The sequence below is a fragment of the Palaemon carinicauda genome, chromosome 35, assembly GCF_036898095.1.
Source record: "Palaemon carinicauda isolate YSFRI2023 chromosome 35, ASM3689809v2, whole genome shotgun sequence".
Lineage (NCBI taxonomy): Eukaryota > Metazoa > Arthropoda > Malacostraca > Decapoda > Palaemonidae > Palaemon > Palaemon carinicauda.
The window spans coordinates 76212963-76239438 of record NC_090759.1 but is presented as its reverse complement, the minus strand read 5'-3'; the positions used below and the strand labels follow the sequence as shown (position 1 = coordinate 76239438).

Genomic DNA, 26476 nt, shown 5'->3' with positions numbered 1-26476 from the left:
CCTCCAGTTTTCCTCTCTCCTTAGGTTGAGCCCTAAAAACCTGGATATATACCTCTGTAGTCTTTATGAAATACCTATATAATAATAATAATAATATTAATAATAATAATGGGGATAACAATCCTTCCATTAAGCTGAACAGTAAGCAACCAAAGACATTAATTAGGCAGCCAGATAATCATTGTATAATCTTCCAGAATTTACTCCAAAATTTCATACCAACAATAAAAGCTTTTATTTACCACTTTGCCTTTCTGTAATCAAAACTCTAGCAAAAGAAACAATACTATGCATGGCAAATTTTATTATAAAACTTAAATAACAGACCAATAAACTGTAGTATGTGTACTGATGTTTTCAAACTCTCAATTCCAAATAGTATTAAAATATGGCAAAAAATATACAGTACCTCAAGATGTGCTTTAGATCTTACATAAAAATATATATAATTCATCTTGAATATAAAAGAAATTTTACTGTGTTGTCAAACTCTTCTTGCAGATAATTTCATCTTTAAATAAGGGCAACGCATTGCATGTCCAGCAAGGATGCCACTTTAATTTACGGAATTCTTCGATACTTTTATAAAAGTCGTAGTACGTTTCCTTTATTTCAGTTTCTTTGGGGAAACCGCGGAACCAGTCTTGCAACAAGTTTGCCAGTTCCTCTTTTGTTTTGAATATGAGTCCATTTTCGTTGTGATGAACTAATTCGGGAAGGGCTTGATATTCTATGGCTACAACAGGAATACCACAGCCAAACATATCAACTACCTTCATGGGTAAATCAAGACCAGACGAAGAATAGTGTAGGCACACACCAAGGTCGGCAGATGCAAGAAGTTTAGGATAATCTTCGGCAGACATCCACGGGGTGATAACTTCTACGTGTACCCAGTGTTGTTCAGCAATAAGGGATGTATAATAAGCTTTCATGGGTCCTTTTCCTGTCACAGCAACTATAAGATGTGGATAGTGCTCGGGAAATTCAGTGCGGACTCTTTCGTAATCTTCTAAGGCATGGAACAGGATGGAAAAATCCTCGTCTTCTGTCCAACTGGTGGAAGATATCAGCAAGGCCGGACGATCCTCACACTCGGAAACTCTGCCGTCTGCGTACCTCTCGGTGAAAACATTTTTGTCGGGAGAAGAGCTAGAAAAGCAGTTATAAGTATTGGAGAGCTTCATCAAGAAATCGTGTTTCTCCTCCATTGTCAAAGGAGTGAATCTGGCTGCTGGACGGTCATATAGGACGGTGATTTTTCTTATTCCCCAGTTCTTTTCCAGGTCCACTTTCATGGCCTTCGTAACGCACAAACCACCATGAGCGAGCTTGCCAAATATCCTTTCAGTCCATCTGTATATTGATACTAAAGGATGATTGGGCCTTACAGAGAGAGCTAAAATGGTATATCCATAGTTATGCCAGTCAACATAAAACTTTGTCCTTGTGATGAAGCAGTAAAACCAGCAAACAGGCATGGCAGGAACCCCAGGTGGATTCTGCAGTAGGAGTTTCTCACTGCAGGGGCATGTCACAAGGGTAAAGAAAAGTACAACAGCTTGCCATAATACCTTCAATATATACGATAAAAGTTTGGGGAATATTGACAAGAACTCAGGAGCAGGTCTCATGTATGTTAGCGTGATATGTTCATCACTCAATATTTCTATCTGGGGTTTTGTCCCAGAGAAGCCGATGAGGTTTACCTCGAATCCTTCTTTCGAGAGAGAAAGCGCGTGATAGTTCATTCGAGGGGAACGGCCCAGGTCTCCCAATACGACGACTGTGACGTGCTCTCGCTCCTCTTTGGCTTCATCTTCCATGGCTGAGAGAATGAATTTGCCCACCTGTAATGTTCAAAGAACTCATAAATCACAGAAATATTATATGTATAAACAATGGTGTACAGTAATATAAAAGACTAACAATTTGGATATAAGAAGTTAATTTTTTATTAACCATCCATGAATTCTAATATCTGTACGACATGGCTGGTTATAAAAATTTTGTTTAGAACTATGAAAACCTTAAACATATATTTTATTATTAATAAAATATTCTCTCTTGTTTCTATCAGAATATGGTGAACCAGGCATGTATAAAATTAAATAACAATAATTTATTTAAGGCAATCATTTTTTAAACATAACACAGCTTAGTATTTTATAAGAATGTAAAACAGTTCATATAGAGATAACATAATTTCTTTAATGCAATGTGTGTAAAACCATTTGAATTTACATTAATAAATTATTCATGTTTCTTAATCACAAAGGATTTTCTGAGCTATGAGTAAATGATGATATGTTGCTAAACAAAACATGAGAAATGCTACCTGAAATATTTTGCACTAAGACCACGAGGTTAAAAAAAGGGTGAGGAAAAGAAGTTTATAAAAAATGGCTGAGAAGGGGTAAATAGCCTTCCATTTTGAGAAGCAGGTCCAGAATAATCAATACAGGCAAAAGTAAGCAATGCTAACTAGTAGTTTACAAACACATTGTTTTGAGAACCAAATAATCTACAGAAACACTACTGTAAAGTGCCTTGCTTTTCTTGCAAGACACTTGTGGACTAGTGGAAAATGTTTTTGCAGCCTATCTGTTGTTAGTGCCATTCAAAAATTACAGATTGATGGATATTTTACTGATATGTTGTTCAAAAAATACAGTGATGCTAAGAAGATGCAAAGAATCCAAGTTATTAGAGAAAGGAAAAGTATAAAGTATTATAGATATTTGAATAAATCAATTACACTCACCTACGAGTCAAATGCAGAAGCTTATACTTTTTCAGTTCACATATCAACAGCGACACAAACCATCCAGCCACACTGGCATAATCAGTGGCTCTTACAAGTGCAACTTGAACCTGAAAAAATATAATTTTGATAATGAAATTTATCCTTTATAACAACACATTTAGAAGAAAATGACTAATGTGTTTAGCAAGAAAAATTGTTCCAAGGAGAATGTATAAACATCATTTTGAAAATAGAATTGAGTTAATCTAACGCTATATTTTGTTCATAATGTGCATCCAATTTTATGCGATGAGCTTCAAGGCCATATATTTGTTTAGCAAGATTTAACGGAGGACTAAAAGCATACTGTACTATATATAAAAACCTGTACAATACTGTTGAAGAAAAGCCAACTCAATATACGTACAGTATTACGTAAAAATCATAAATTACAGTGAGGTAAATGAAATAAAAAAATGTCTAGGAAAAGTGCTTGAGCTTATCCTCAAGCAATTCAACCCAAATTTCAACCTGTGGAAAGACCACAGTACACAGGTAATGGCACAGTTCATGGTTTGAGAACATTGGTGAAAAGGTGTAAAGTAATTGAATTTGGCTCTTGAAATGTCCACGCAATTACAAATCATGACTCCAACGCATAGGGTAATTTTGAAAGGAACCAACAACTCCCCCATCGTTTAAATCCTGATTATTAAAGACTTTAGCCCTTTATAAAGAGTATTTCAGCATATTGTACTTGGTCACTGAACCCTTTTTCAGTGCCAGTTAAACAAAAGCCTTCAACTGGATAAAAATTTAATGCATAGAAATTCAAAGCAAGAGCTTTTTTTACTTTGATAGCAATTTGGAAAGATATTTTTCACCATTGAAATGGAAATAAGTAAAGACTGGCTCAATAGCACATTCTTAAACGGCCTTGGCTGGGACACAAAAAGACTTAAATAGTGAAACATCTTCCTTTAAATTAACTAATGATACCTCTTCATTTGTACATGAGCCAAAGCTTGAAAGCCTTCAACAAGAAAATGGAAAGCTGTAAGACTTATTTTCAGAAGAGTATAAGAATAGATTCTTTAAAACTTTTGATGACAAGTTTAGAGCAAAATAATTTTATACCTAATCTGAGCAGATGGAATATAGGCCTTACGTCCCAACGCCGAGTTCTGGGGAGGGCATTCTGCACCTTATTCCGAATAGGTAATCGATTGGTTTAATAGCAGAATCAAGGCACAGGACAATGTCCTAGAGACTAATCATATACAGATATGATCAGTACCTAAGCCACCTATCCATCTAGCAAGGACCTGGAAAAGCCAGGCAATAGCTGCTAATGACTGCTGGTAGACCTATAGGCTCTCCCAAATCCCCCATCCCTTGCTCACAAGGATGGTTAGGTTGCAGACACAACTAGAAACTACTGAGCTCTGCACATATCAGTAAGTACAAGTACCATACTCAGACATTCCTGGCCTAAGCAACATGTATTCCCATTTCCACTAACGGCAATCACCTTAGGTTGAAAGATTTGTTTCAGCGACATGAGAAATTACTGAAATCATAGGAGCTACTAAAGTGGTCAATGGTTTTGGAAGAACTCAAAAGCCTTGATAAACATTTCAGTTGTACACAAGATTAATTCCATTCTCAGACTAAGTAGGTTTTACTGACATCACCTCAAAATCCCTGAATTATTAATGTTATTATCCACTTTGAAAGTGAAAGATACATTTTGCCATACCAGGGCCTCCTCACATAACTGGCTACAAAAAAAAGTGATTTACAGAATTTTGGCAATACAATTACTGGTATTTCTATAATCACCTGATATATATACAGTATTGCTTTTCTCTTGAAGGTGGTTAAATATCGATGTCAACCCTAAAAATTAAATATTTCTGGTTTTCTTTCCTTGTAATAGCCCTGCCCCTCTACTACAATACTGTATTCAAAGTGTATGGCAATATTTGCGCATTGCCAAAATGTACAGTACAGTATCTCCTTGTATGGCAATATTTGCTCATTGCCATAATGTTCAGTATCCCCTTTTCTTCAAGTTTTTTGTTGCTGCGTTGAAATATAGTCGTTCTACCTCCACTTCAGAATGTGATTTTCTAATTTATGAAATTATTTAGAAACTCAATATTAATTATTATAATTTAATAGGGGATTTCTTCTATTTAAACAACCTCTCTAATTAGCTAGTGGATGAACTCACTTTGAAAAGGCTGCTATATTATGAATAAGAAAAATACAGCACAGGTGTATGGTCATCGGTATACAGTAATCCTTCGCCATATCACGGTTCACCTATCGCTCCCTCAGTACTGTACATAGTGGATTTATGATTATATGTAAATCGATATTGTAGACTCATCTGTATATCACAGGGTTCTTTTATATTCAACTTGTTTTGATTATATTTTGTTGGACAGTCGTAATACTGTAGTTGGCAGCCCAAAGCACCTCCCATAATGAATTTTAGTCATGATTAAATTGTACCTACTTTTGAACCCCTATTTTACCTCTGTTCACATTTCATTTCTTCCCTCTCACTGTCCAACCTCTTTCAACTTCTACTTTGTGGTACAACTTCGGAGTTTTCTAGTTGTGCATTGTTGCTGTATGTCCTCCCTGGCCCCTGTGCTGGGTCATATGACTCAAATTCCATAAATCATATCAAGTATAAATGAAAACTAGGACAGTAATTTGGATACAAAACACACATAACATAATATGTACTCCCACACTACTGTACTTACATAATAACACCACTGTAAAATCCAATTGTATGGAAATTATATTTTTCAAGACTCCGAAATTTAGTTGTGAAACGTTCTATTTTTCTTAACTTAACTGTCAAGTTTTAACACAAAAGTTCTATAAGCACTATAATCTATACTGTCCTGCAACCCAATCTGTAAGCCAAGTAATTGACAAGGATGTTATCATGTGACGCCCTAATGCTCTTATCAGTACAGTACCAGTTAGGTACCATATCCTTATTGATTACATTCTGATTATCATCATCAGTTTATCTCTTTTATTTACATGACCATTCCTGTTACATGTAATAATATCTAAGAAAAATAACCTTATTGGTGTTTATATTTATATATTAAAATATTTAGGAAATTAATATAGTAATATAAATGACTATACATACTGTATATAATACGATTAAAAAGCTGCAGATTTAATTCTATTAAAAATTATATAATATCAACAAACATGGTAATGTTATAATTCAACTTTTATAAGACATAAATTTTGCATTGTACTTTATAATTTACTGTAGATTTCTGAAAGGGACCTTCCAAAATAACATGTCCATTTTACTGGATATTTCATTTGCCTAAGTCAAGTACTGAATAGTAATGTGCTGTATTTTGATTCAATGTTCAGTGGCCACTTTCCTCTTGGAAAGGGTTGAGGAGACTCTTTAGCTATGGTAAGCAGCTCTTCTCGGAGAAGGACACTCCAAAATCAAACCATTGCTCTCTAGTCTTGGGTAGTGTCATAGCCTCTGTACCATGGTCTTCCACTGTCTTGGGTTAGAGTTCTCTTGCTTGAGGGTACACTTGGGCATGCTATTATATCTTGTTTCCCTTCCTCTTGATTTTATGAATTTTTTGAAGTATATATATGAAAGATCTAATTTAATATTGTTAACGATCTTAGAATATTTTATTCTGATTGTTATTACTTCTCTTGCAGTTTATTTACTTCCTTGTTTCCTTTCCTCAATGGGCTATTTTTCCCTGTTGGAGCTTATAGCATCATGCTTTTCCAACTAGGGTTGTTGCTTAACTAATAATAATAACAATAATAATAGAATCAATTCTGAATTACCTTTTATATCAGGCACTTTCCAATAAAATTAATATACCATACGGAAGTTGAGGCATTTCTTACAAATTCTGTCTCACTTAAAATTCATCTTCCGAGTGATTTGTAAAATGTTATTTTCATTAGTAAAATAAATTTTTGAATATACTTACCCGGTGATCATATAGCTGTCAGCTCTGCTGCCCGACAGAAAAACCTAAGGACAAAATACGCCAGCGATCGCTATACAGGTGGGGGTGTACATCAACAGCGCCATCTGTCGAGCAGGTACTCAAGTACTCCATGTCAACACAGAACCAATTTTCTCCTCTGCCCACTGGGTCTCTATTGGGGAGGAAGGGAGGGTCCTTTAATTTATGATCACCGGGTAAGTATATTCAAAAATTTATTTTACTAATGAAAATAACATTTTTCAATATTAAACTTAGCCGGTGATCATATAGCTGATTCACACCCAGGGGGGTGGGTAGAGACCAGCATAATATGTTAACATTAAGAGCTAAGTATTTTGTATTTCATTTTAGCAGTTATTCAAAATAACAAACATAAAATTAATAAGTACCTGGTAAGGAAGTTGACTTGAACAATTACTCTGCCTTTTTAAGTACGTCTTCCTTACTGAGCCTCGCGATCCTCATAGGATGCTGAGCGACTCCTAGGAGCTGAAGTATGAAGGGTTGCAACCCATACTAAAGGACCTCATCAAAACCTCTAATCTAGGCGCTTCTCAAGAAATGACTTTGACCACCCGCCAAATCAAGTAGGATGCGAAAGGATTCTTAGCCTTCCGGACAACCCAAAAACAATAAAACATTTCAAGAGAAAGATTAAAAAAGGTTATGGAATTAGGGAATTGTAGTGGTTGAGCCCTCACCCACTACTGCACTCGTTGCTACGAATGGTCCCAGAGTGTAGCAGTTCTCGTAAAGAGACTGGACATTCTTAAGATAAAAAGACGCGAACACTGATTTGCTTTTCCAATAGGTTGCGTCGAATATACTTTGCAGAGATCTATTTTGTTTAAAGGCCACGGAAGTTGCGACAGGTCTAACTTCGTGTGTCCTTACCTTCAGCAAAGCTTGGTCTTCCTCATTCAGATGGGAATGAGCTTCTCGTATTAACAGTCTGATAAAATAGGATAAAGCATTCTTTGACATAGGCAAAGATGGATTCTTAACAGAACACCATAAAGCTTCAGACGGGCCTCGTAAAGGTTTTTAAATAGAACTTAAGAGCTCTTACAGGACATAAGACTCTTTCTAGTTCATTTCCAACCATACGATAAGTTTGGAATATCGAACGATATTGGTCAAGGCCGAGAGGGCAGCTCGTGTTTGGCTAGAAAACCAAGTTGTAGAACATGTAGCCGTTTCGGATGAGAATCCGATGTTCTTGCAGAAGGCATGAATCTCACTGACTCTTTTAGCTGTGGCTAAGCATATCAGGAAAAGAGTCTTAAAGGTGAGATCTTTCAGGGAGGCTGATTGTAGCGGTTCGAACCTGTCTGACATAAGGAATCTTAGTACCACGTCTAAATTCCAACCAGGTGTAACCAAACGACGCTCCTTCGTGGTCTCAAAAGACTTAAGGAGGTCCTGTAGATCTTTATTGTTGGAAAGATCTAAGCCTCTGTGACGGAAGACTGATGTCAACATGCTTCTGTAACCCTTGATAGTGGGAGCTGAAAGAGATCGTTCTTTCCTCAGATATAAGAGAAAGTCAGCTATTTGAGTTACAGAGGTACTGGTCGAGGATACGGATACTGACTTGCACCAGTTTCGGAAGATTTCCCACTTCGATTGGTAGACTCTAATGGTGGATGTTCTCCTTGCTCTAGCAATCGCTCTGGTTGCCTCCTTCGAAAAGCCTCTAGCTCTCAAGAGTCTTTCGATAGTCTGAAGGCAGTCAGACGAAGAGCGTGGAGGCCTTGGTGTACCTTCTTTACGCGTGGCTGACGTAGAAGGTCCACCCTTAGGGGAAGTGTTCTGGGAACGTCTACTAGCCATCGAAGTACCTCGGTGAGCCATTCTCTCGCGGGCCAGAGGGAAGCAACTAGCGTCAACCTTGTCCCTTCGTGAGAGGCGAACTTCTGCAGTACCTTGTTGACAATCTTGAACGGAGGGAATGCATATAGATCTAGATGTGACCAATCAAGTAGAAAGGCATCTATATGAACTGCTGCTGGGTCCGGGATTGGTGAGCAAAATTATGGGAGCCTCTTGGTCATCGAGGTTGCGAAGAGATCTATGGTTGGCTGGCCCCAGGTGGCCCAAAGTCTCTTGCATACATCCTTGTGGAGGGTCCATTCTGTTGGAATTATTTGTCCCTTCCGACTGAGACAATCTGCCATGACATTCAAGTTGCCTTGGATGAACCTCGTTACTAGTGAAATGTCTAGACCTTTTGACCAGGTGAGGAGGTCCCTTGCGATCTCGTACAATGTCAGAGAGTAGGTCCCTCCTTGCTTGGAGATGTACGCCAAAGCCGTGGTGTTGTCCGAGTTCACCTCCACCACTTTGCCTTGAAGGAGAGACCTGAAGCTTTTCCAGGTCAGACGTACTGCCAGTAGCTTCTTGCAGTTGAAATGCATTGTCCTTTGACTCGAGTTCCATAATCCCGAGCATTCCCTACCGTCTAATGTCGCACCCCAGCCTACGTCCGATGCGTCCGAGAAGAGAACGTGGTTGGGAGTCTGAACAGTCAGGGGAAGACCCTCTCTAAGGTTGATATAGTCCTTTCACCAAATCAGACCAGACTTTATCTTTCCGGAAACCGGGATCGAGACCGCTTCTAGCGTCTTGTCCTTTTTCCAGTGAAAAGCTAGATGGTATAGAAGAGGACGGAGGTGTAGTCTTCCTAGTGACACAAATTGATCCACGGATGACAGTGTCCCTACCAGACTCATCCACAGCCTGACTGGGCAGCGTTCCTTCTTCAGCATCTTCTGGATGGATAGCAGGGCTGGGGGTTGATCGTCTTGTTCAGCAACGTCCTCATCAGAGGGTTCCTCATCTGAAACTGATGAGGAAACGGCAACGGAGTGGGCAACGTCTGACTCGCTGAATCCGGTCGCACTGGTGGATGCGTGACGGAGCCGGACGCAATATCATGGCACTACTGCACAGTCTGTGAACTGTCAACAACCATGGTTGCGCGAGGAAGTACAGCGTCAACCCGAAACTGTCTAGACTGTCTGGGTTGTGCAGTCAACACCCTACCGGGTTGCTGAGGTTGACGCACTGCGTCACAACAAGTCACCTCTGCTGGTTGTTGAACGTCTTCCTAGTGACACACTGAACGTCAACAACCACCTCCGAGCGTCGCTTAACGTCAACGTGCGACTGGCAACCCACACTGGGTCGCATCGGTGGAGGAACCACCTCAACTGGCAGACGCGAGTAGGATACCTCAGCGTCAACAGGGCGCACAACCAACCGGTAGGAAGGTTGTTGGCCAGAAGGTTCTTCTCCGTATTTAAGTCCTCAATCAAGGACACAAGCTTGGACTGCATGTCTTGCAGCAAAGCCCATTTAGGGTCTACGGGAGCAGGTGTGGCAACAGACGGGGTTAGCGACTGAGGCGGAACCATTTACCATCCCTGGAAGCCTTGTTATGTGTGCATAATAGTACAGCAAAACTTCAAAGGCTCGACAAAAGTTGAGAAGTTGACCTGTAAACAACTGGAGCGTCTCCTGGCTAGGCGCCAGGGCGAGTCTACCAGAATTGAGAAGTCTACCTGGGCAGAGGCATGAACTCCCAAGCCGAGAACTTCTCTCGTGTCCTATCAGACTCTCGCTCCATAAGCCAGTTTAAAAGAAGGGAAATCAAAGGCTGTATCCCTGAAACTCCTCCTGGTGCAAAACCAGACGCCTAGCCAACGTAACGCTCTCTAGGAGAGCGAGAGAGCACTAGCTTAACAACAACGGCTTCGAAGTAGCTAGGCCTAGTGTAAGTTCTGACGTGAGGCGAACGAGGAGCAGCAGTTACAAGATCCGGATGAAGATCCTTAAAAAATCATCATGATTTAATTAAAGTCCATAGGAGGCTTAGCAGCTTAAGGCTCCTCTCCAAATGACAGAGTCCTCAAAGGAATATCAGTAGGAGGGAGAACAGCACTTTCTCATCTACAGGAACCTTGTCCGAGAAAAGCTAGGTATCTCAGTGAGGGTCTCACTGGTGCATTAGCAGCAGACCAGAAGGCAACGTTATGTAACTGCCTGACAGTCTGTGAACTGCCAAAAACTGAACTGTCAACCACAACAGGTGCGTGAGGACATACAGCACTGGTGCATTAGTAGCAGACCAGAAGGCAACGTCATGTAACTGCTTGACAGTCTGTGAGCTGGCAACAACCATAGCTGTGTGGGGAAGCAAAGCCTCTACTCCTGACTGACTAGTCTGCTGCGGGCGAGTAGCGGTAACCACAGTGGGTTGCGGAGGTTGACGCACAGTGTCAAAACAAAGCAACTTAACTCCACCCTCCTGTTGTTGTGGCAACTCGCGAACGTCAACGGAGGGTAGCGTGCGTCTGTGAACGTCAACGTGCGGCTGGCAGGGTACACTGCGCATGGGAGGTGGAACTCTCACAAGCGGAGTGCGGGAGCAGGTAGCGTCAGTGTCTACTGTACGCACAACCGTGGTTGGTTGTAGGCTAACGGGTGCAGCGTCAACCTACTCCGCACGATACTCCTGCATAAAAGATGCTAACTGTGTCTGCATAGACTGTAGCAAAGACCACTTAGGGTCTACAGTAGCAGGTGCGGCAACAGACGGTGTTACTGCCTGTTGCGGTACCGCTTTGCCTCTCTTAGGAGGTGAGCAGTCGTCGGAAGACTGCAGCGAGTCCGAACTGACCCAGTGGCTACACCTGGGCCGTTGGACTTGCGCGGAAGGGACCGACTTGCACTTAATAAGCTGCGAGACCTTGGTCCAAGGTTTCTTACGAGAAACCTCTTCCGCAGACGAGAAGTAAATGGGCTCTCTCGTCTTTGTGTGGGTGGGGCGATCTTGGGTAGATACGCCCGAAACCACGGAGGGAAAACGTCTGTTCGTTGATCAAGGCCTGACGAACCCATAAGTCGTTCGACATTACTTCTCCCCTGGGCTTGGGAGCTTGCAAGAGGTCCCGGACTAGGTGAACGACAGGCACGAACAGACGAACCCTCGGACGCAACACTGTAACACTTTGCGCATATCACTCTATCACTTCGATTTTCTGTTTTGCACTTATTTCACTGAAATCGAAACTTTTACTGATTTCTACCTGAAACACGCAATTCTACCCTTCATTAAAAGGTAGTAATTGCGAAAACAGTCGTATAATGCAGCTCATTAATACTAGCAAAAACAGAAAACATATAAAGATAAAGAATTCAGTGGCTGGGAAAGAGACTAAACACTAGTTCAATTAAACTACGTTTACAATCTCTCACCGCACATAGCCTGGGGACAAGAATAAAACCCTAGAAACGTTTTACCTTCTTCCCCGTACAGCGACTAGGGAGGAGAGTGACACGAGAACAACGTTACCCGCTTGAACGGAACGTTTTTTCTCCTCTCTCTTCCTCCGTCTCTATCTCTCTCTCTCTTTCTCTCTTGATTTCGCACCTGAGAGAAGAGCCCAATTATATATCGTCAAAAAAACATGTTATATGGCTAAAGGAAAAAACTGAAAGGTTTTCCAAATAAAAAGTTCCTTTAATTTAGAATTTAAACCATTTAAGTTAAGAAAGGATGAACGAAACGTCAGAATCGATTTACTCTTACTGCACAGTGAAACCGTGATACACTCTCTCTCTATCGTAACGATAGAGCGCATGTTGAACGTCCTGAACGTCAACAACTGCGTAGTCTAAAAAAACTAAACGTTAGTTCATCTTTGAAAACAGTACGAAGACTATCAAAGAAATTCTTTCATAAAACATTAAATTTAAAAAGATGTTATTTTCATTAGTAAAATAAATTTTTGAATATACTTACCCGATGATCATGTAGCTGTCAACTCTGTTGCCCGACAGAAATCTACGGTCGGGATACGCCAGCGATCGCTATACAGGTGGGGGTGTACACAACAGCGCCATCTGTGAGCAGGTACTCAAGTACTTCTTGTCAACAAGAACTCAATTTTCTCCTCGGTCCACTGGTTCTCTATGGGGAGGAAGGGTGGGTCCTTAAATTCATGATCATCGGGTAAGTATATTCAAAAATTTATTTTACTAATGAAAATAACATTTTTCAATATTAATCTTACCCGATGATCATGTAGCTGATTCACACCCAGGGTGGTGGGTGGAGACCAGCATACATGTTAACAAAGAAGCTAAGTATCCCGTATTTCATTTTATTAGTTATTCAAAAATAACATAAAATAAATAAGTACCTGGTAAGGAAGACGACTTGAACCATTACTCTGCCTTTATTAAGTACGTCTTCCTTACTGAGCGTAGCGGTCCTCTTAGGATGCTGAACGACTCTTAGGTGCTGAAGTATAAAGGGCTGCAACCCATACTAAAGGACCTCATCACAGCCTTTAACCTCGGCGCTTCTCAAGAAAGAATTGACCACCCGCCAAATCAACAAGGATGCGGAAGGCTTCTTAGCCGACCGTACAACCCATAAAAAGTATTCAAGAGAAAGGTTAAAAAGGTTATGGGATTATGGGAATGTAGTGGCTGAGCCCCCACCTACTACTGCATTCGTTGCTACGAATGGTCCCAGGGTGTAGCAGTTCTCGTAAAGAGACTGGACATCTTTGAGATAGAATGATGCGAACACTGACTTGCTTCTCCAATAGGTTGCATCCATAACACTCTGCAGAGAACGGTTCTGTTTGAAGGCCACTGAAGTAGCCACAGCTCTCACTTCATGTGTCCTTACCTTCAGCAAAGCAAGGTCTTCTTCCTTCAGATGAGAATGTGCTTCCCTAATCAGAAGCCTGATTTAATAAGAAACTGAGTTCTTAGACATTGGAAGAGAAGGCTTCTTGATAGCACACCATAAGGCTTCTGATTGTCCTCGTAAAGGTTATGACCTTTTTAGATAGTACCTAAGAGCTCTAACTGGGCAAAGTACTCTCTCTAGTTCGTTCCCCACCAAGTTGGACAGGCTTGGGATCTCGAACGACTTAGGCCAAGGACGTGAAGGAAGCTCGTTTTTAGCAAAAAACCGAGCTGCAAGGAACATGTAGCCGTTTCAGATGTGAAAACTATGTTCCTGCTGAAGGCGTGGATCTCACTTACTCTTTTAGCTGTTGCCAAGCACACGAGGAAAAGAGTTTTTAATGTGAGGTCCTTAAAAGAGGCTGATTGGAGAGGTTCAAATCTTGATGACATAAGGAACCTTAGGACCACGTCTAGATTCCAGCCTGGAGTGGACAACCGACGTTCCTTTGAGGTCTCAAAAGACCTAAGGAGGTCCTGTAGATCTTTGTTGGTGGAAAGATCCAAGCCTCTGTGGCGGAAAACCGCTGCCAACATACTTCTGTAACCCTTGATCGTAGGAGCTGAAAGGGATCTTACGTTCCTTAGATGTAACAGGAAGTCAGCAATCTGGGTTACAGTGGTACTGGTTGAGGAAACTGCATTGGCCTTGTACCAGCTTCGGAAGACTTCCCATTTAGACTGATAGACTCTGAGAGTGGATGTCCTCCTTGCTCTGGCAATCGCTCTGGCTGCCTCCTTCGAAAAGCCTCTAGCTCTTGAGAGTCTTTCGATAGTCTGAAGGCAGTCAGACGAAGAGCGTGGAGGTTAGGGTGTACCTTCTTTACGTGAGGTTGACGTAGAAGGTCCACTCCTAGAGGAAGAGTCCTGGGAATGTCGACCAGCCATTGCAGTACCTCTATGAACCATTCTCTCGCGGGCCAGAGGGGAGCAACCAACGTCAGCCGTGTCCCTTTGCGAGAGGCGAACTTCTGAAGTACCCTGTTGACAATTTTGAACGGCGGGAATGCATACAGGTCGAGATGGGACCAATCCAGCAGAAAAGCATCCACGTGAACTGCTGCTGGGTCTGGAATCGGAGAACAATACAACGGGAGCCTCTAGGTTATCGAGGTAGCGAACAGATCTATGGTTGGCTGACCCCACAGGGCCCAAAGTCTGCTGCAAACATTCTTGTGAAGGGTCCACTCTGTGGGGATGACCTGACCCTTCCGGCTGAGGCGATCTGCCATGACATTCATATCGCCCTGAATGAACCTCGTTACTAGCGTGAGCTTTCGATCTTTTGACCAGATGGAGAGGTCCCTTGCGATCTAGAACAACTTCCTCGAATGAGTCCCTCCCTGCTTGGAGATGTAAGCCAAGGCTGTGGTGTTGTCGGAGTCCACCTCCACCACCTTGTTAAGCTGGAGGGAATTGAAGTTTATCAAGGCCAGATGAACCGCCAACAGCTCCTTGCAATTGATGTGAAGTGTCCTTGCTCCTGATTCCATGTCCCTGAGCATTCCTGTCCGTCCAAAGTCGCACCCCAGCCCGTGTCTGATGCGTCCGAGAAGAGACGGCGGTCGGGTTTCTGAACAGCCAAAGGTAGACCTTCCTTGAGAAGAAAGCTGTTCTTTCACCACGTTAGAGTGGACCTCATCTCTTCGGAAACAGGAACTGAGACCGTCTCTAGCGTCATGTCCTTTATCCAGTGAGCAGCTAGATGATACTGAAGGAGGGGGAGGTGGAGTCTCCCTAACTCGATGAACAGGGCCAGCGATGAAAGTGTCCCTGTTAGACTCATCCACTACCTGACTGAGCATCGGTTCCTTCTCAGCATGCTCTGGATGCATTCTAGGGCTTGGTAGATCCTTGGGGCCGACGGAAAAGCCCGAAAAGCTTGACTCTGAATCTCCATACCCAGGTAGACAATGGTCTGGGATGGGACGCGCTGGGACTCCTCTAAATTGACCAGGAGGCCCAGTTCCTTGGTCAGATCCATAGTCCATCTGAGATTCTCCAGACAGCGACGACTTGTGGGAGCTCTTAAAAGCCAGTCGTCTAACGGAGCCGGACACAAGATCATGGTACTGCTGCACAGTCTGTGAACTGTCAACCATGGGGAAGCGAGGAAGTACAGCGACAACCCGAAACTGTCTAGACTGTCTGGGTAGTACAGACAACTCCTTATCGGGTTGCTGAGGTTGCCGCACTGCGTCACAACAAGTCACCTCTGCTGGTTGTTGAACGTCTTCCCAGTGACACACTGACTCCGTAAACAAAAATCCTCTAACAAGGACTAAGCTTGGACTGCATGTCTTGCAACAAAGCTCAAGGTCTATGGGAGCAGGTGTGGCAACAGACGGGGTTAGCGACTGAAGCGGAACCATTACCCTCCCTGGAAGCATGTTATGCTTAAATAAAAGTCCATAGGAGGCTAAGCAGCTTAAGGCTCCTTTCCAAATGACAGAGTCCTCAAGGGAATATCAGAAGGAGGGAGAATAGCACTTTCTCATCTACAGGAACCATATCCGAGAAAAGCTAAGTTCTCTCAGTGAGGGTTTCACTGGTGCAAAAGCAGCAGACCAGAAGGCAACGTTATGAAACTGCTTGACAGTCTTGTGAGTTGGCAACAACCAAAGATGTGTGATTGAGGAGCATGCGGTAAGGTATGCAGAGCATGCTGTAAGGTATGCAGAGCATGCTGTAAGGTATGCAGAGCATGCTGTAAGGTATGCAGAGCATGCTGTATGCAGAGCATGCTGTAAGGTATGCAGAGCATGCTGTAAGGTATGCAGAGCATGCTGTATGTAGAGCATGCTGTATGTAGAGCATGCTGTAAGGTATGCATGCTGCATGGCATGCGGCTTATGCTGCATGGGATGAGGCTCATGCTGCATGGGATGAGGCTCATGCTGCATGGTATGAGGCTCATGCTGCATGGGATGAGGCTCATGCTGCATGGGATGAGGCTCATGCCGCATGGGTTGAGGAGGATGCCGCATAGCATGAGGCTCCTGCCTCATGGGTTGAGGAGGTTGCCGCACAGCATGAGGCTCATGCCTCATGGGTTGAGGAGGATGCCGCATAGCATGAGGCTCCTGCCTCCTGGGTTGTGGAGGATGCCGCATAGCATGAGGCTCCTGCCTCATGGGTTGAGGAGGTTGCCGCATAGTGCTGGAACCCGGCAACTCCCGATGCGGCAGCTCACGCATGAAAGCAGGAGGCGCAGCAAGAACATGCGTCTGGCAGGGTGGACTGCGCATCGGAGGTGGAGCTCTCACAGGTGGAGGGTGGGAGCAGGCAGCCGCAGTATCTGCTGAGCGCACAACCTCGACGGGTTGTAGGTTAACAGGCTGCATTGTCAACCTTCCAGCATGATACTCCTGCATGAAGGAGCAAGCTGAGACTGTATAGTCTGCAGCATGGACCACTAGGGTCTATGAAAGACAACAACAAACGGAGCTACTGTCCGTTGTGACTGAGGGTCTAAAACAGCTGGTGCGGCAACAGACGGAGTTACTGCCTGTTACGGTACCACCTTGCCTCTCTGGGAGGTGTGCAGTTGTCGTACTGCAGCAAGTCCGAACTGACCTTGCGCGGAAGGGACCGACTTGCACTTAAAAGCTGCAAGATTTGGTCCATGGTTTCTGCGAGAAACCTCTTCCGCAGACAAGGAATAAATGGGCTCTCTCGTCTTTGTGTGGGTGGGGTGATCACGTCGGCAACGTGTGTAGATACACCCGAAACCACGGAGGGAAACGTCTGTTCGTCGATCAAGGCCTGATGAACCCATAAGTCCTTCGACATTACTTCTCCCCCTGGGCTTGGGAGCTTGTAAGAGGTCCCAGACTAGGCGAACAACTGGCACGAACAGACGAACCCTCGAACGCAACACTGTAACACTTTGCGCTCATCACTTTATCACTTTTGATTTTCTGTTTGCACTTATTTCACTGAACTCGAAACTTTAAGTGGTTTGTACCTGAAACACGCAATCCTATCCTTCATTAAAAGGTAGTAATTGCGAAAAACAGAATTACAATGTAACAGAAAAACATAATGAAAGATAAAGAATTCAGTGGCTGGAAAAGAGACTAAACACTAGATCAAATAAACTACGTTTAAAATCTCTCACCGCATAAAGCCTGGGAACAAGAATAAAACTCTAGAAACGTTTTACCTTCTTCCCCTATAGAGACTAGGGAGAAGAGCAAAAAACGATAACAACGTTACCCGCTTGAACGAAACGTTTATCCTCCTCTCTCTCCCTCCGTCTCTATCTCTCTCTCTCTCTCTTGACTTAGAACCTGAGAGATGAGCCCAATTATATATATCGTTAAAACATATTATTTGTTAAAGGAAAAAAACTGAAAGGTTTCCCAAATAAAAAGTTCCTTTATTAGAATTAAAACCATTTAAGCTAAGAAAGAATGAACAAAACGCTAGAATCGGTTTACTCTTACTGCAACGTGAAACCGTGAATACTCTCTCTCTATCGTAACGATAGAGCGCAAGTTGAACGTTCTGAACGTCAACAACTGCGGAGACAAAACAAAACGTTAGTTCAACTTTGAAAACAGTACGAGACTATCAAAGAAATTCTTTCAAAAACATTAAAATTAAAATAGCATAAAATCTTAACAGGAAAAACGATATGACGGGCTCAATGTTAATTAACTACGGTTCCAAGTAATGACCGCCTACTATTAGGAAAGGTCGCATATAAACAAACATAAAAATTAATTTTTATAAGTTTATAATAAATGGAAGTTAATCGAAGAGGCCTATAAAAGGCGGAGAGATATAAAATAAATCTATAACTTTGTTAAGCAAAATTAAGAAAGAGAGTCTATACTCTCTTCGACACCAACACTTCCGTCTAAGGGAAGGGTCGGCCATTTAAAAGTGAAAGAGAGTTCATACTCTCTTCGTCACCATAATTAAATCAAATTAATTCCAAAAGCTTGCTAAGCTAATGATAAAGCTTCCTGAATAGCGAAGGCTAAACTCTAGAGCAAATACATCACCAAATCGTGAACAATAACTCCAGAGTTCTTGTTGACAAGAAGTACTTGAGTACCTGCTCACAGATGGCGCTGTTGTGTACACCCCCACCTGTATAGCGATCGCTGGCGTATCCCAACCGTAGATTTCTGTCGGGCAACAGAGTTGACAGCTACATGATCATCGGGTAAGATTAATATTGAAAATTTTAAATTCTTTAAAGGCTAAATACGATATAACGGGCTCAACGTTGATTAACTTCGGTTCCAAGTTAGGACCGCCTACTATCAGGAAAGGTCGCAAATAAACAAAACATAAAAATTTCTTTTTATATGTTTATAATAAATGGAAAGTTAATCGAAGAGGCCTAATAAAGGCGGAGAGATATAAAATATATAGATCTATAACGTGTTAAGCAAAATTACTAAAAACCTAAACACACTTCCATCTAAGGGAAGGGTCGGCCATTTAAAAGTGAAAGAGAGTCCATACTCTCTTAGTCACCATAATTAAATCTATCCAAAACGAGTTCAAGTTTTGAGATGAAGATAAAACCCCTGCATAGCGAAAGCTCAAAACTAGAATAGTGTACTTCACCAAATAGTTGTGAAAACAAATCCAGTTAGTAACAGCGTATTTTAGTAGGTCTTGCCAGTGGCACGACAGAGAGAAAATTGGTTCTGTGTTGACATGGAGTACTTGAGTACCTGCTCGACAGATGGCGCTGTTGATGTACACCCCCACCTGTATAGCGATCGCTGGCGTATTTTGTCCTTAGGTTTTTCTGTCGGGCAGCAGAGCTGACAGCTATATGATCACCGGCTAAGTTTAATATTGAAAAATCTTATTTCCTTTGTTTACTTAAAAAGTAAACATAAACATTGCAATGCAATTAATAGGTCTTAATAAGGAGAGCTCCTTAAAGCAATTACCTGTGGTAGGGAAGAATTAGCAGACAAGATACTAAAAGAATTGACTTTACAACGATCATCATCATTAATGTTTTTCCATCACCTTCACCCTACATGAGGTAAGATATGAAAGTGGTTACTGTATTTCTGCATTCTTTACTTTCGTGCACTTTCAGCTGAGTTCTCATTTAGTGTAGTCTTCATTAATCACATTTTCCTATATTTCCTTGATTTTCCTCCTAGTCCTCATTAGGATACTTCCATACCTGGTCCTCACTCCTACATATCATACCCAAACAACCTTCATTTATTTCCTAGTAGCTGCACACCACATCTCTCTGCCATTAAGAAAGATAGCATAGTTAGGTACTTTATAAACAAATTCCTATTTCAATCAAGAAAACCAAAACCCTTCTATGAAATCATGTTGTTTCACTTAACTCGCCTTCACCTTCTTTCCTTAACAGTAAGGTCTGGTTATAGCAAAGACCTATCTATATCACTCTAAAGAGGACCAGAAGACATATTGAAGAGATTCTCCTTAATATAAATTCAATTCTGCAATATAGAAAAAATGGGGCTCATCATAGCTAATCATAACATAGGACCATCAAGCTTAACTACTTTACTTGAAGGGCTGTTACTCTGGTCCTATACAGTAGGGGAACCCTACTCTCTACAGGACCTCCACAGTCATTTTATCATGTTTGTTCGAAAGCAGTCAACATTTCACGCTGCATATTGCTCGTTTATTGTTAAATCGACACTATTGAAGCACTCACAGAACAAGGAAGTCTTCAGTTTCCTCTTGAAAGCCTTAATATCTTCAATCTTTCAGATGTATTGTGGGAGCTTATTGTATAGTCTCGGGGGCCGCATATTTAAAGGCTCTAGAGCCTACAGTAGACATATATCTAGGTTCCAATAATTTGAAACCATCTGTAACTATCCTCGTGTCAAAATGATTTGTTGGCTGCACAACATGTAGCAATTCTTTTAGATATTTTGGACAAATGTAGGCTATTGTACCTTGCTTGTGAAAATAACATAGATCATTACAGACAATTTATATAAAATACATTAAAAAGAAAAAACAAAATATAGTTAGACATCAAATTAACTTTCGTTCTGAGTAAATGTCGAGAGAAACAAAATTAGATAAACAAACACTACTTCACCTTAAATGCAAATGTAAAAGAAAGAACACTAAACTCAGAGGAATAAAAATAAATTAAGAGAGGAGAAATGAAGATTAAAGCAAAATACATAAATCATGGAAACTAGGGCAGCTAAAATTTTATTGAGGGATAAAGCACGCTGCTAGAACGTACTCGCCAGAAATTCTTCACTGAATACCAACACAAATTATCTTATTAACTAAATTGAATCCACTTCACTGTAAGCCACCAGGAGAGTATTTATGGTAAAACTCTTGCATAAAAAATATTCTGTAATTATATGAAAACACCAATATTTCCATTGCTAAATTCAAAGTACATTTAATTATCTTAAATCCTTTAAAATATTATAAATAGCATTTTATTTAAAGATTTGTTTATATATAATATTTAGTAAAAGCTAAATAATGACACTATTCTATTATGATTTTCATCTGTCAACATTGATATTTAACAGAAACAGTACTTTCACAAATGCCTTTTAGTGACCATTCAAAACTTAATCCTTTAGCTGTAAAGAAATATATTTAATTGCCTTTTCAATATCAGTTACACTACTCCAACAGGCATGAACATTTCACTTCTGTATAATTATAAAAGGGATTTTGACGAAGGAAAAATCTATTTCTGGGCGAGGAACCTGTGTCGCCCAGTTAAATGCTCCTCTAGCACCATTTCTAAGGCATAGTTATTGCTGAATTTACCAGAGAAAAAAAAAAAAAAGAGATGCATGGAATGCCCGGTATAAACCTAGCTCACTCACTCTTGAGTGTCGGTATAAAAAACTGGGGCGTGATTAAACCACGACCATAGGTCCCTCACCAATTAGACCTCTCCTTCATCAGCAAAGCTCCATGATGAAATAACTTGAGATTTCAATATCTTTCTTAGTAAAATGGCAAATATTTACTGTCCATTGCAGATAGTCAGATTTCTGTTATACAGGAACCATACGATATTTCATGTCACTGATATAGGTATGAAGTGGTTGATCATGACCCCTTACTTTGGCGAGTGATGGTTACTAGGCTCCAGTCTACCAGCTCTGTTTTTTTATCGGAATTCAGTGATTGTAAAAAGCAGACAAGATCACGGAAATGCGATTGTTTCGAAATGGAAGGACCTGAAGTGTAAGAGGCCCATGTAGAGTTAATCAACTCCATCGGTGTTTTGTACAATAGTAACCCCTACTGACTAGTCCACTAGAACTGGTTGGGAAAACTTGATGAGTTAGCCTACGGTTCAAAACAGGACAGGCTGGTCTAGAATCAAAGCCTTTCCCCCAAAAACTCACTGGTCTTCTTAGATTTAACAAATGAAGCAAACAGAGATAAAAATCTTAAGAAGCTCATTCAATACCTATAAGTTCAATAATAGCTAGAAGCATTTTCCCGAAGAATTTAATGTTACTCGTCTCTAAGTTTGGACTTATTAACATGGTCATCTACCATCTAAACATACCTCTCTGTAAAAGGATCAGTAAGCGATTACATTCTTCACAATGATTATCTATATCAAAATATTCTGTCTCGACAAACAAAGAGAATGAGAATCATAATCTGCAAGCAATCATTTTAAACAAGTCTCTCAGGTAGTAGGTTGCCTAGGGCACTAGCAACCCAATCAGATACTATCGATTGAGAGTTATTGGGCCTTTGACTGGCTAGATAGAGCTACATTGGCTCCCTTTCTGGTTACGACTCACTTTTCCTTTGCCTGCACATACACCAAATCGTTTGGTCTATTCGCTACACATTCTCCTCTGTCTTCATACACCAGACAACAGTAAGATAAACAAAAAAATCCTCTTCACCTAAGCGATTAACTTTAATTGTTCAGTGGCTACTTTCTACTTAGTAAGCATAGAAGAGGCTCTTGAACCATGGTGAGCAGCTCTTCTAGAAAGACACTCCAAAATCAAACCATTGTTCTCTAGTCTTGGGTAGTCTCATTGCTTCTGTGCCATGGTCTTTCACTGTCTTGGGTTAGAGTGCATGAGGGCACACTATTCTATGTTTCCTTATTTCCTTTCTTCACTTGGCTCTTTTCTGTATTGGAGCTCTTGGGCTTATAGTATCCTGCTCTTCCAACTAGGGTTTTGGCTTAGCTAGTAATAATAATAATAATAATAATAATAATAATAATAATAATAATAATAATAATAACAATAACAACTACTAACGAATCCAAAAACATCTTTTATTATTATTCATAACCAAATTCGATGAGAAAACTGAAAAAACAATGAGGTTATGGTGTACCCAGTACGAGGTTATTACAATTACCCTCCAGATTATCTCAATACAGTACTGTATTAGAGGACTAAGCCTATTGAAGGAAAAGAATAAAGGAAATTTTTAGATTTTGGGTACCCTGTACGTCGATATAAAACCTGTATTAGAGGACTAAGCCTATTGAAGGAAAAGAATAAAGGAGGTTTTTAGATTTTGGGTACACTGTACGTCGATATAAAACTAAGCTTCAAGAGAAAAACAATATGAACATCAGGGGAGTTTCATAAAAATTTCAAATTTTAAATGTCAAAATAAGTAATTTATGAAAATTGCCATGTAATGATGAGAGTGAGATTCCTAACTGCCTCTTTTACAAAATGCTGGACCATCCTCAAAACCTTGGTAATGATGAGAGTGAGATTCCTAACTACCTCTTTTACAAAATGCTGGACCATCCTCAAAACCTTACACTAGATAATAAATGTAAGACTACCAGGTACTGAAGGTAAGGGGAGAAGGTCCTGCGAGGGTAAAGGCCTCTACCAAAGTTATGCAGAATGATGTTGTACTGTAGGTTAGTTTAGGCAAAGACATTCCACATGAATACCTCTGTCATTACCCAGTGTTTAATGTTGCATTTTTTTCCTTAGATATTTATTTATTATATGCATTAATTATATATTTTCCCAGTAGCTTCTTATGTTTGCAGCACATTTTAATATTTCTGTTAGCACCATTCACTCATCATTTTTCTACCCCAACCAAAAACTCAGGTTTTCTGAATTGCACAGTTCTGCTATAACTATTGAATGTATGGAATGAAAAGGTGGTTATGAAAAAGTGGTTCGACACAGCAATATCAGACAAAAACACATCGACTACATAAGCATATCCTAGAATATAATAAATAAAATCACCCATCCAAAAGGAAAACTAATATAGTTAATTAGAATCAGTAATGTTAAGACTATATATGGAAATTAAACCACATTACAAGTAGAATGCTATGAAAGTGAATGTAGTGAGAGTAAGAAACTCTAGGCAACCTAGGTGTTAAATCTTTACCCGTGTGCCGTCACAATGAACATCAAAACTTCAGGTTTCACCTAACCTAAATTAGGATGCTGTGAGCTTACTCACTGAACATCTTAGGTTGGGTTGGATTTACAAATTTGGTCTATATATCCTAGCATTGGGTATTTGTATTACGATAAACACAACACTACTACGAACGACTCCAGTGTTCGGAACTCCTGACAAAAAAAAGCTCCAGTGTTTTGACTGTGTTTCATTACTGTTACTCGGTTTTGATTATGGTAACTTTTCTTTATTACACTGACCATTTTTCATGACGATGACTGACGGAAACCAAGTTTAAAAAGTTAAAGGATTTATGATAACAGCCGCTTCTATGTATGAAGATGGCCGACTAAGAATCCGGCAATTAAAGGGGGGGGGGGTCGCAGGGGGGTGGTAGCCCCCTCGTTAGGCAAGTAGGTAAGGAGGACACGGCTTATAGATTAGGTTAGGGGAAGTTTACGTTTATTGATGTCCATTTCCTATACACTTGGGAGGAACTGGCCACTGATACACAAAGGCTCCAAAGTTAAAATAAATATAAACACAATTAGACACGTACACTATATTTTAAGATGTGTCGAACGTAATTGATGACGATACTGTGTACCAAGTGCAAAGCCATTGGTTATTAGCTATGGTAGTCGACCCATAACTATGGATTTCAGCCAGGAATCATTTTAAAAAACGTTCAAAATACATTAGAAACAAGTCTTATTTTCTACAAACGGTTTATTGCAACATTATATAATTTTACTTCAAAACACCAAGGCTCATTGCAAGATCAACAATCTAACCTAACACAGTCACTATCCTAATCTAGTTTAGGTTATCGTAACCTTTTATAATGCAATTTCAATCCCCAGACTAATTTTCAATCTTCAAACACAAGAGGCTAAGATACACTAACCTGCTCTCATTCAATGATAACGGGACCTGCACCACGATACAGGCCTGGCCTACAATTGCTCTACCGTCAGTAAATTAAGTGCTTCCTGCTTAACAATGAGAGGAAAATGGTTAACCAAAACGACCTTTTTCCAAGCGAGTCGTAGGTCTCGCACCTATCTCCCAAATTAACTATTCTGACTTCTAAATTTAACCTTCGTCCCTTTTACAACTATTTTCGCCAAATTTGACTAGGCAACTGTGATTACTTACTGGTGAAACTGAAACGTAGACTTTAGCAACAAAGTAGATTTGGGTTGACCCGAAAATTGACAGGTCCTGCCTTCTGCTTTTTCAATTCTGAAGTTTGGTATTTGATAGTATTTCAGAGCCCAATGTTTACGCTGAACTGTCATTCATGTGACAGGTGTGCTGTTCAGTGTGCACCTTACAAACAAAAATATCTTAATTGTATATTATTTTCACTGATTAATTTATGAGATGATAACAATTTATATTATTTATTTTATATGATAAATATTATTAGATTTTTCTATTAAATCTGTTAAAATATTGTAAGAATATTTAGATAACGCGAAGTAATGTGAAAGAGAACGACGCCATTGAGTTCTGGGTTACGTACTGAAAGAACACACGGTAACGTAATACTAGTGACGCACTTTTAGCCAGGGTTGCATATTTAATTACAAGTGGGTTCATGTGCATATCGTCGTACTCCAATGCATGTTTTAACCACCATTACTTCTTTTTAGCAAGTCATTCGTCTCTTTTGCAATATCTTGGGTTAATTACATACAATGAGATATAAAAATTCAGGATATATTATTATCTAATTATTTATGAATGGTTAGTTTGTTACAGATTTTAGAAAGTTTGTACAAATACTCGAACTCAATTGAATCTCTCGTGTCACAGAGATGAGGTTCGTGTGAGAGCATATTATGTATTCACACACAAACGTGAAGCCACGTTTCATTTAATTTTTACATTTTTGACATTCCTATTGTTTATTGCAATATTCTCTCATTGTTGCTACTCTTTATATCAAAGAACATGACCAAGATTAATGAATTTGAAACGTGGTTATATTGATGTTATCAAAAAAAAAAAAAGGATGATTGGCAGTCTCGCCTTTATTATTATTATTATTATTATTATTATTATTATTATTATTATTATTATTATTATTATTGTTGTTGTTGTTGTTGTTGTCTAAAACTCGTATGAAAAGATATTAGTTGATAAGTAAACTCTAACCAAATAGAACACACTGGTGTGACTGGTATAAGAAAAGGAACTTTAAAAGAGTACCATGGTAAACTACTAATGAAAATAACAAACTCGCAAATGCATGAACACATTTATAAATCATGCAATGGTGAAATAAAAGAGTAACCAGTAAAATATTGCAGAGTAATTTAAAATAACATTGCACAAAATAAGAGAAGTAACCTCAGTGGATGCCATAGCTTGACATGGGAGACTAACCTCATTTAACTGAAAGGCGAATATTTGCAGGAGGGAATAAAAACTGGTGCGTCAAGTAATAGTGGCTAGATAGCGGAGGTCTTGGTCGAGGGGGGCAGAGGGGGGGGGGGGTGTTTAGAGGACCCAAGCTACCCAACGA

The 26476-nt window shown here is 40.3% G+C and overlaps 1 protein-coding gene across 3 annotated transcripts; it reads right to left on the bottom strand.

Moving 5' to 3' along the window:
• Positions 1-287: 287 nt before the first annotated feature.
• On the bottom strand, positions 288-25254 carry LOC137627890 (chitobiosyldiphosphodolichol beta-mannosyltransferase-like). 3 transcript variants are annotated; one of them, XM_068359327.1, is made up of 3 exons: positions 25102-25254; positions 2765-2874; positions 288-1850 (listed from the first exon to the last, which is right to left on the bottom strand). In XM_068359327.1, exon 3 carries the CDS (start codon positions 1824-1826, stop codon positions 474-476), a length of 1353 nt encoding a protein of 450 aa, XP_068215428.1. In that variant the 5' UTR covers positions 1827-1850; positions 2765-2874; positions 25102-25254; the 3' UTR covers positions 288-473. The 3 variants fall into 3 exon arrangements, with proteins under 3 accessions (XP_068215428.1, XP_068215429.1, XP_068215430.1); XM_068359328.1 differs by lacking the exon at positions 25102-25254 and adding an exon at positions 24851-24996; XM_068359329.1 differs by lacking the exon at positions 25102-25254 and adding an exon at positions 5527-5612.
• Positions 25255-26476: the final 1222 nt, after the last annotated feature.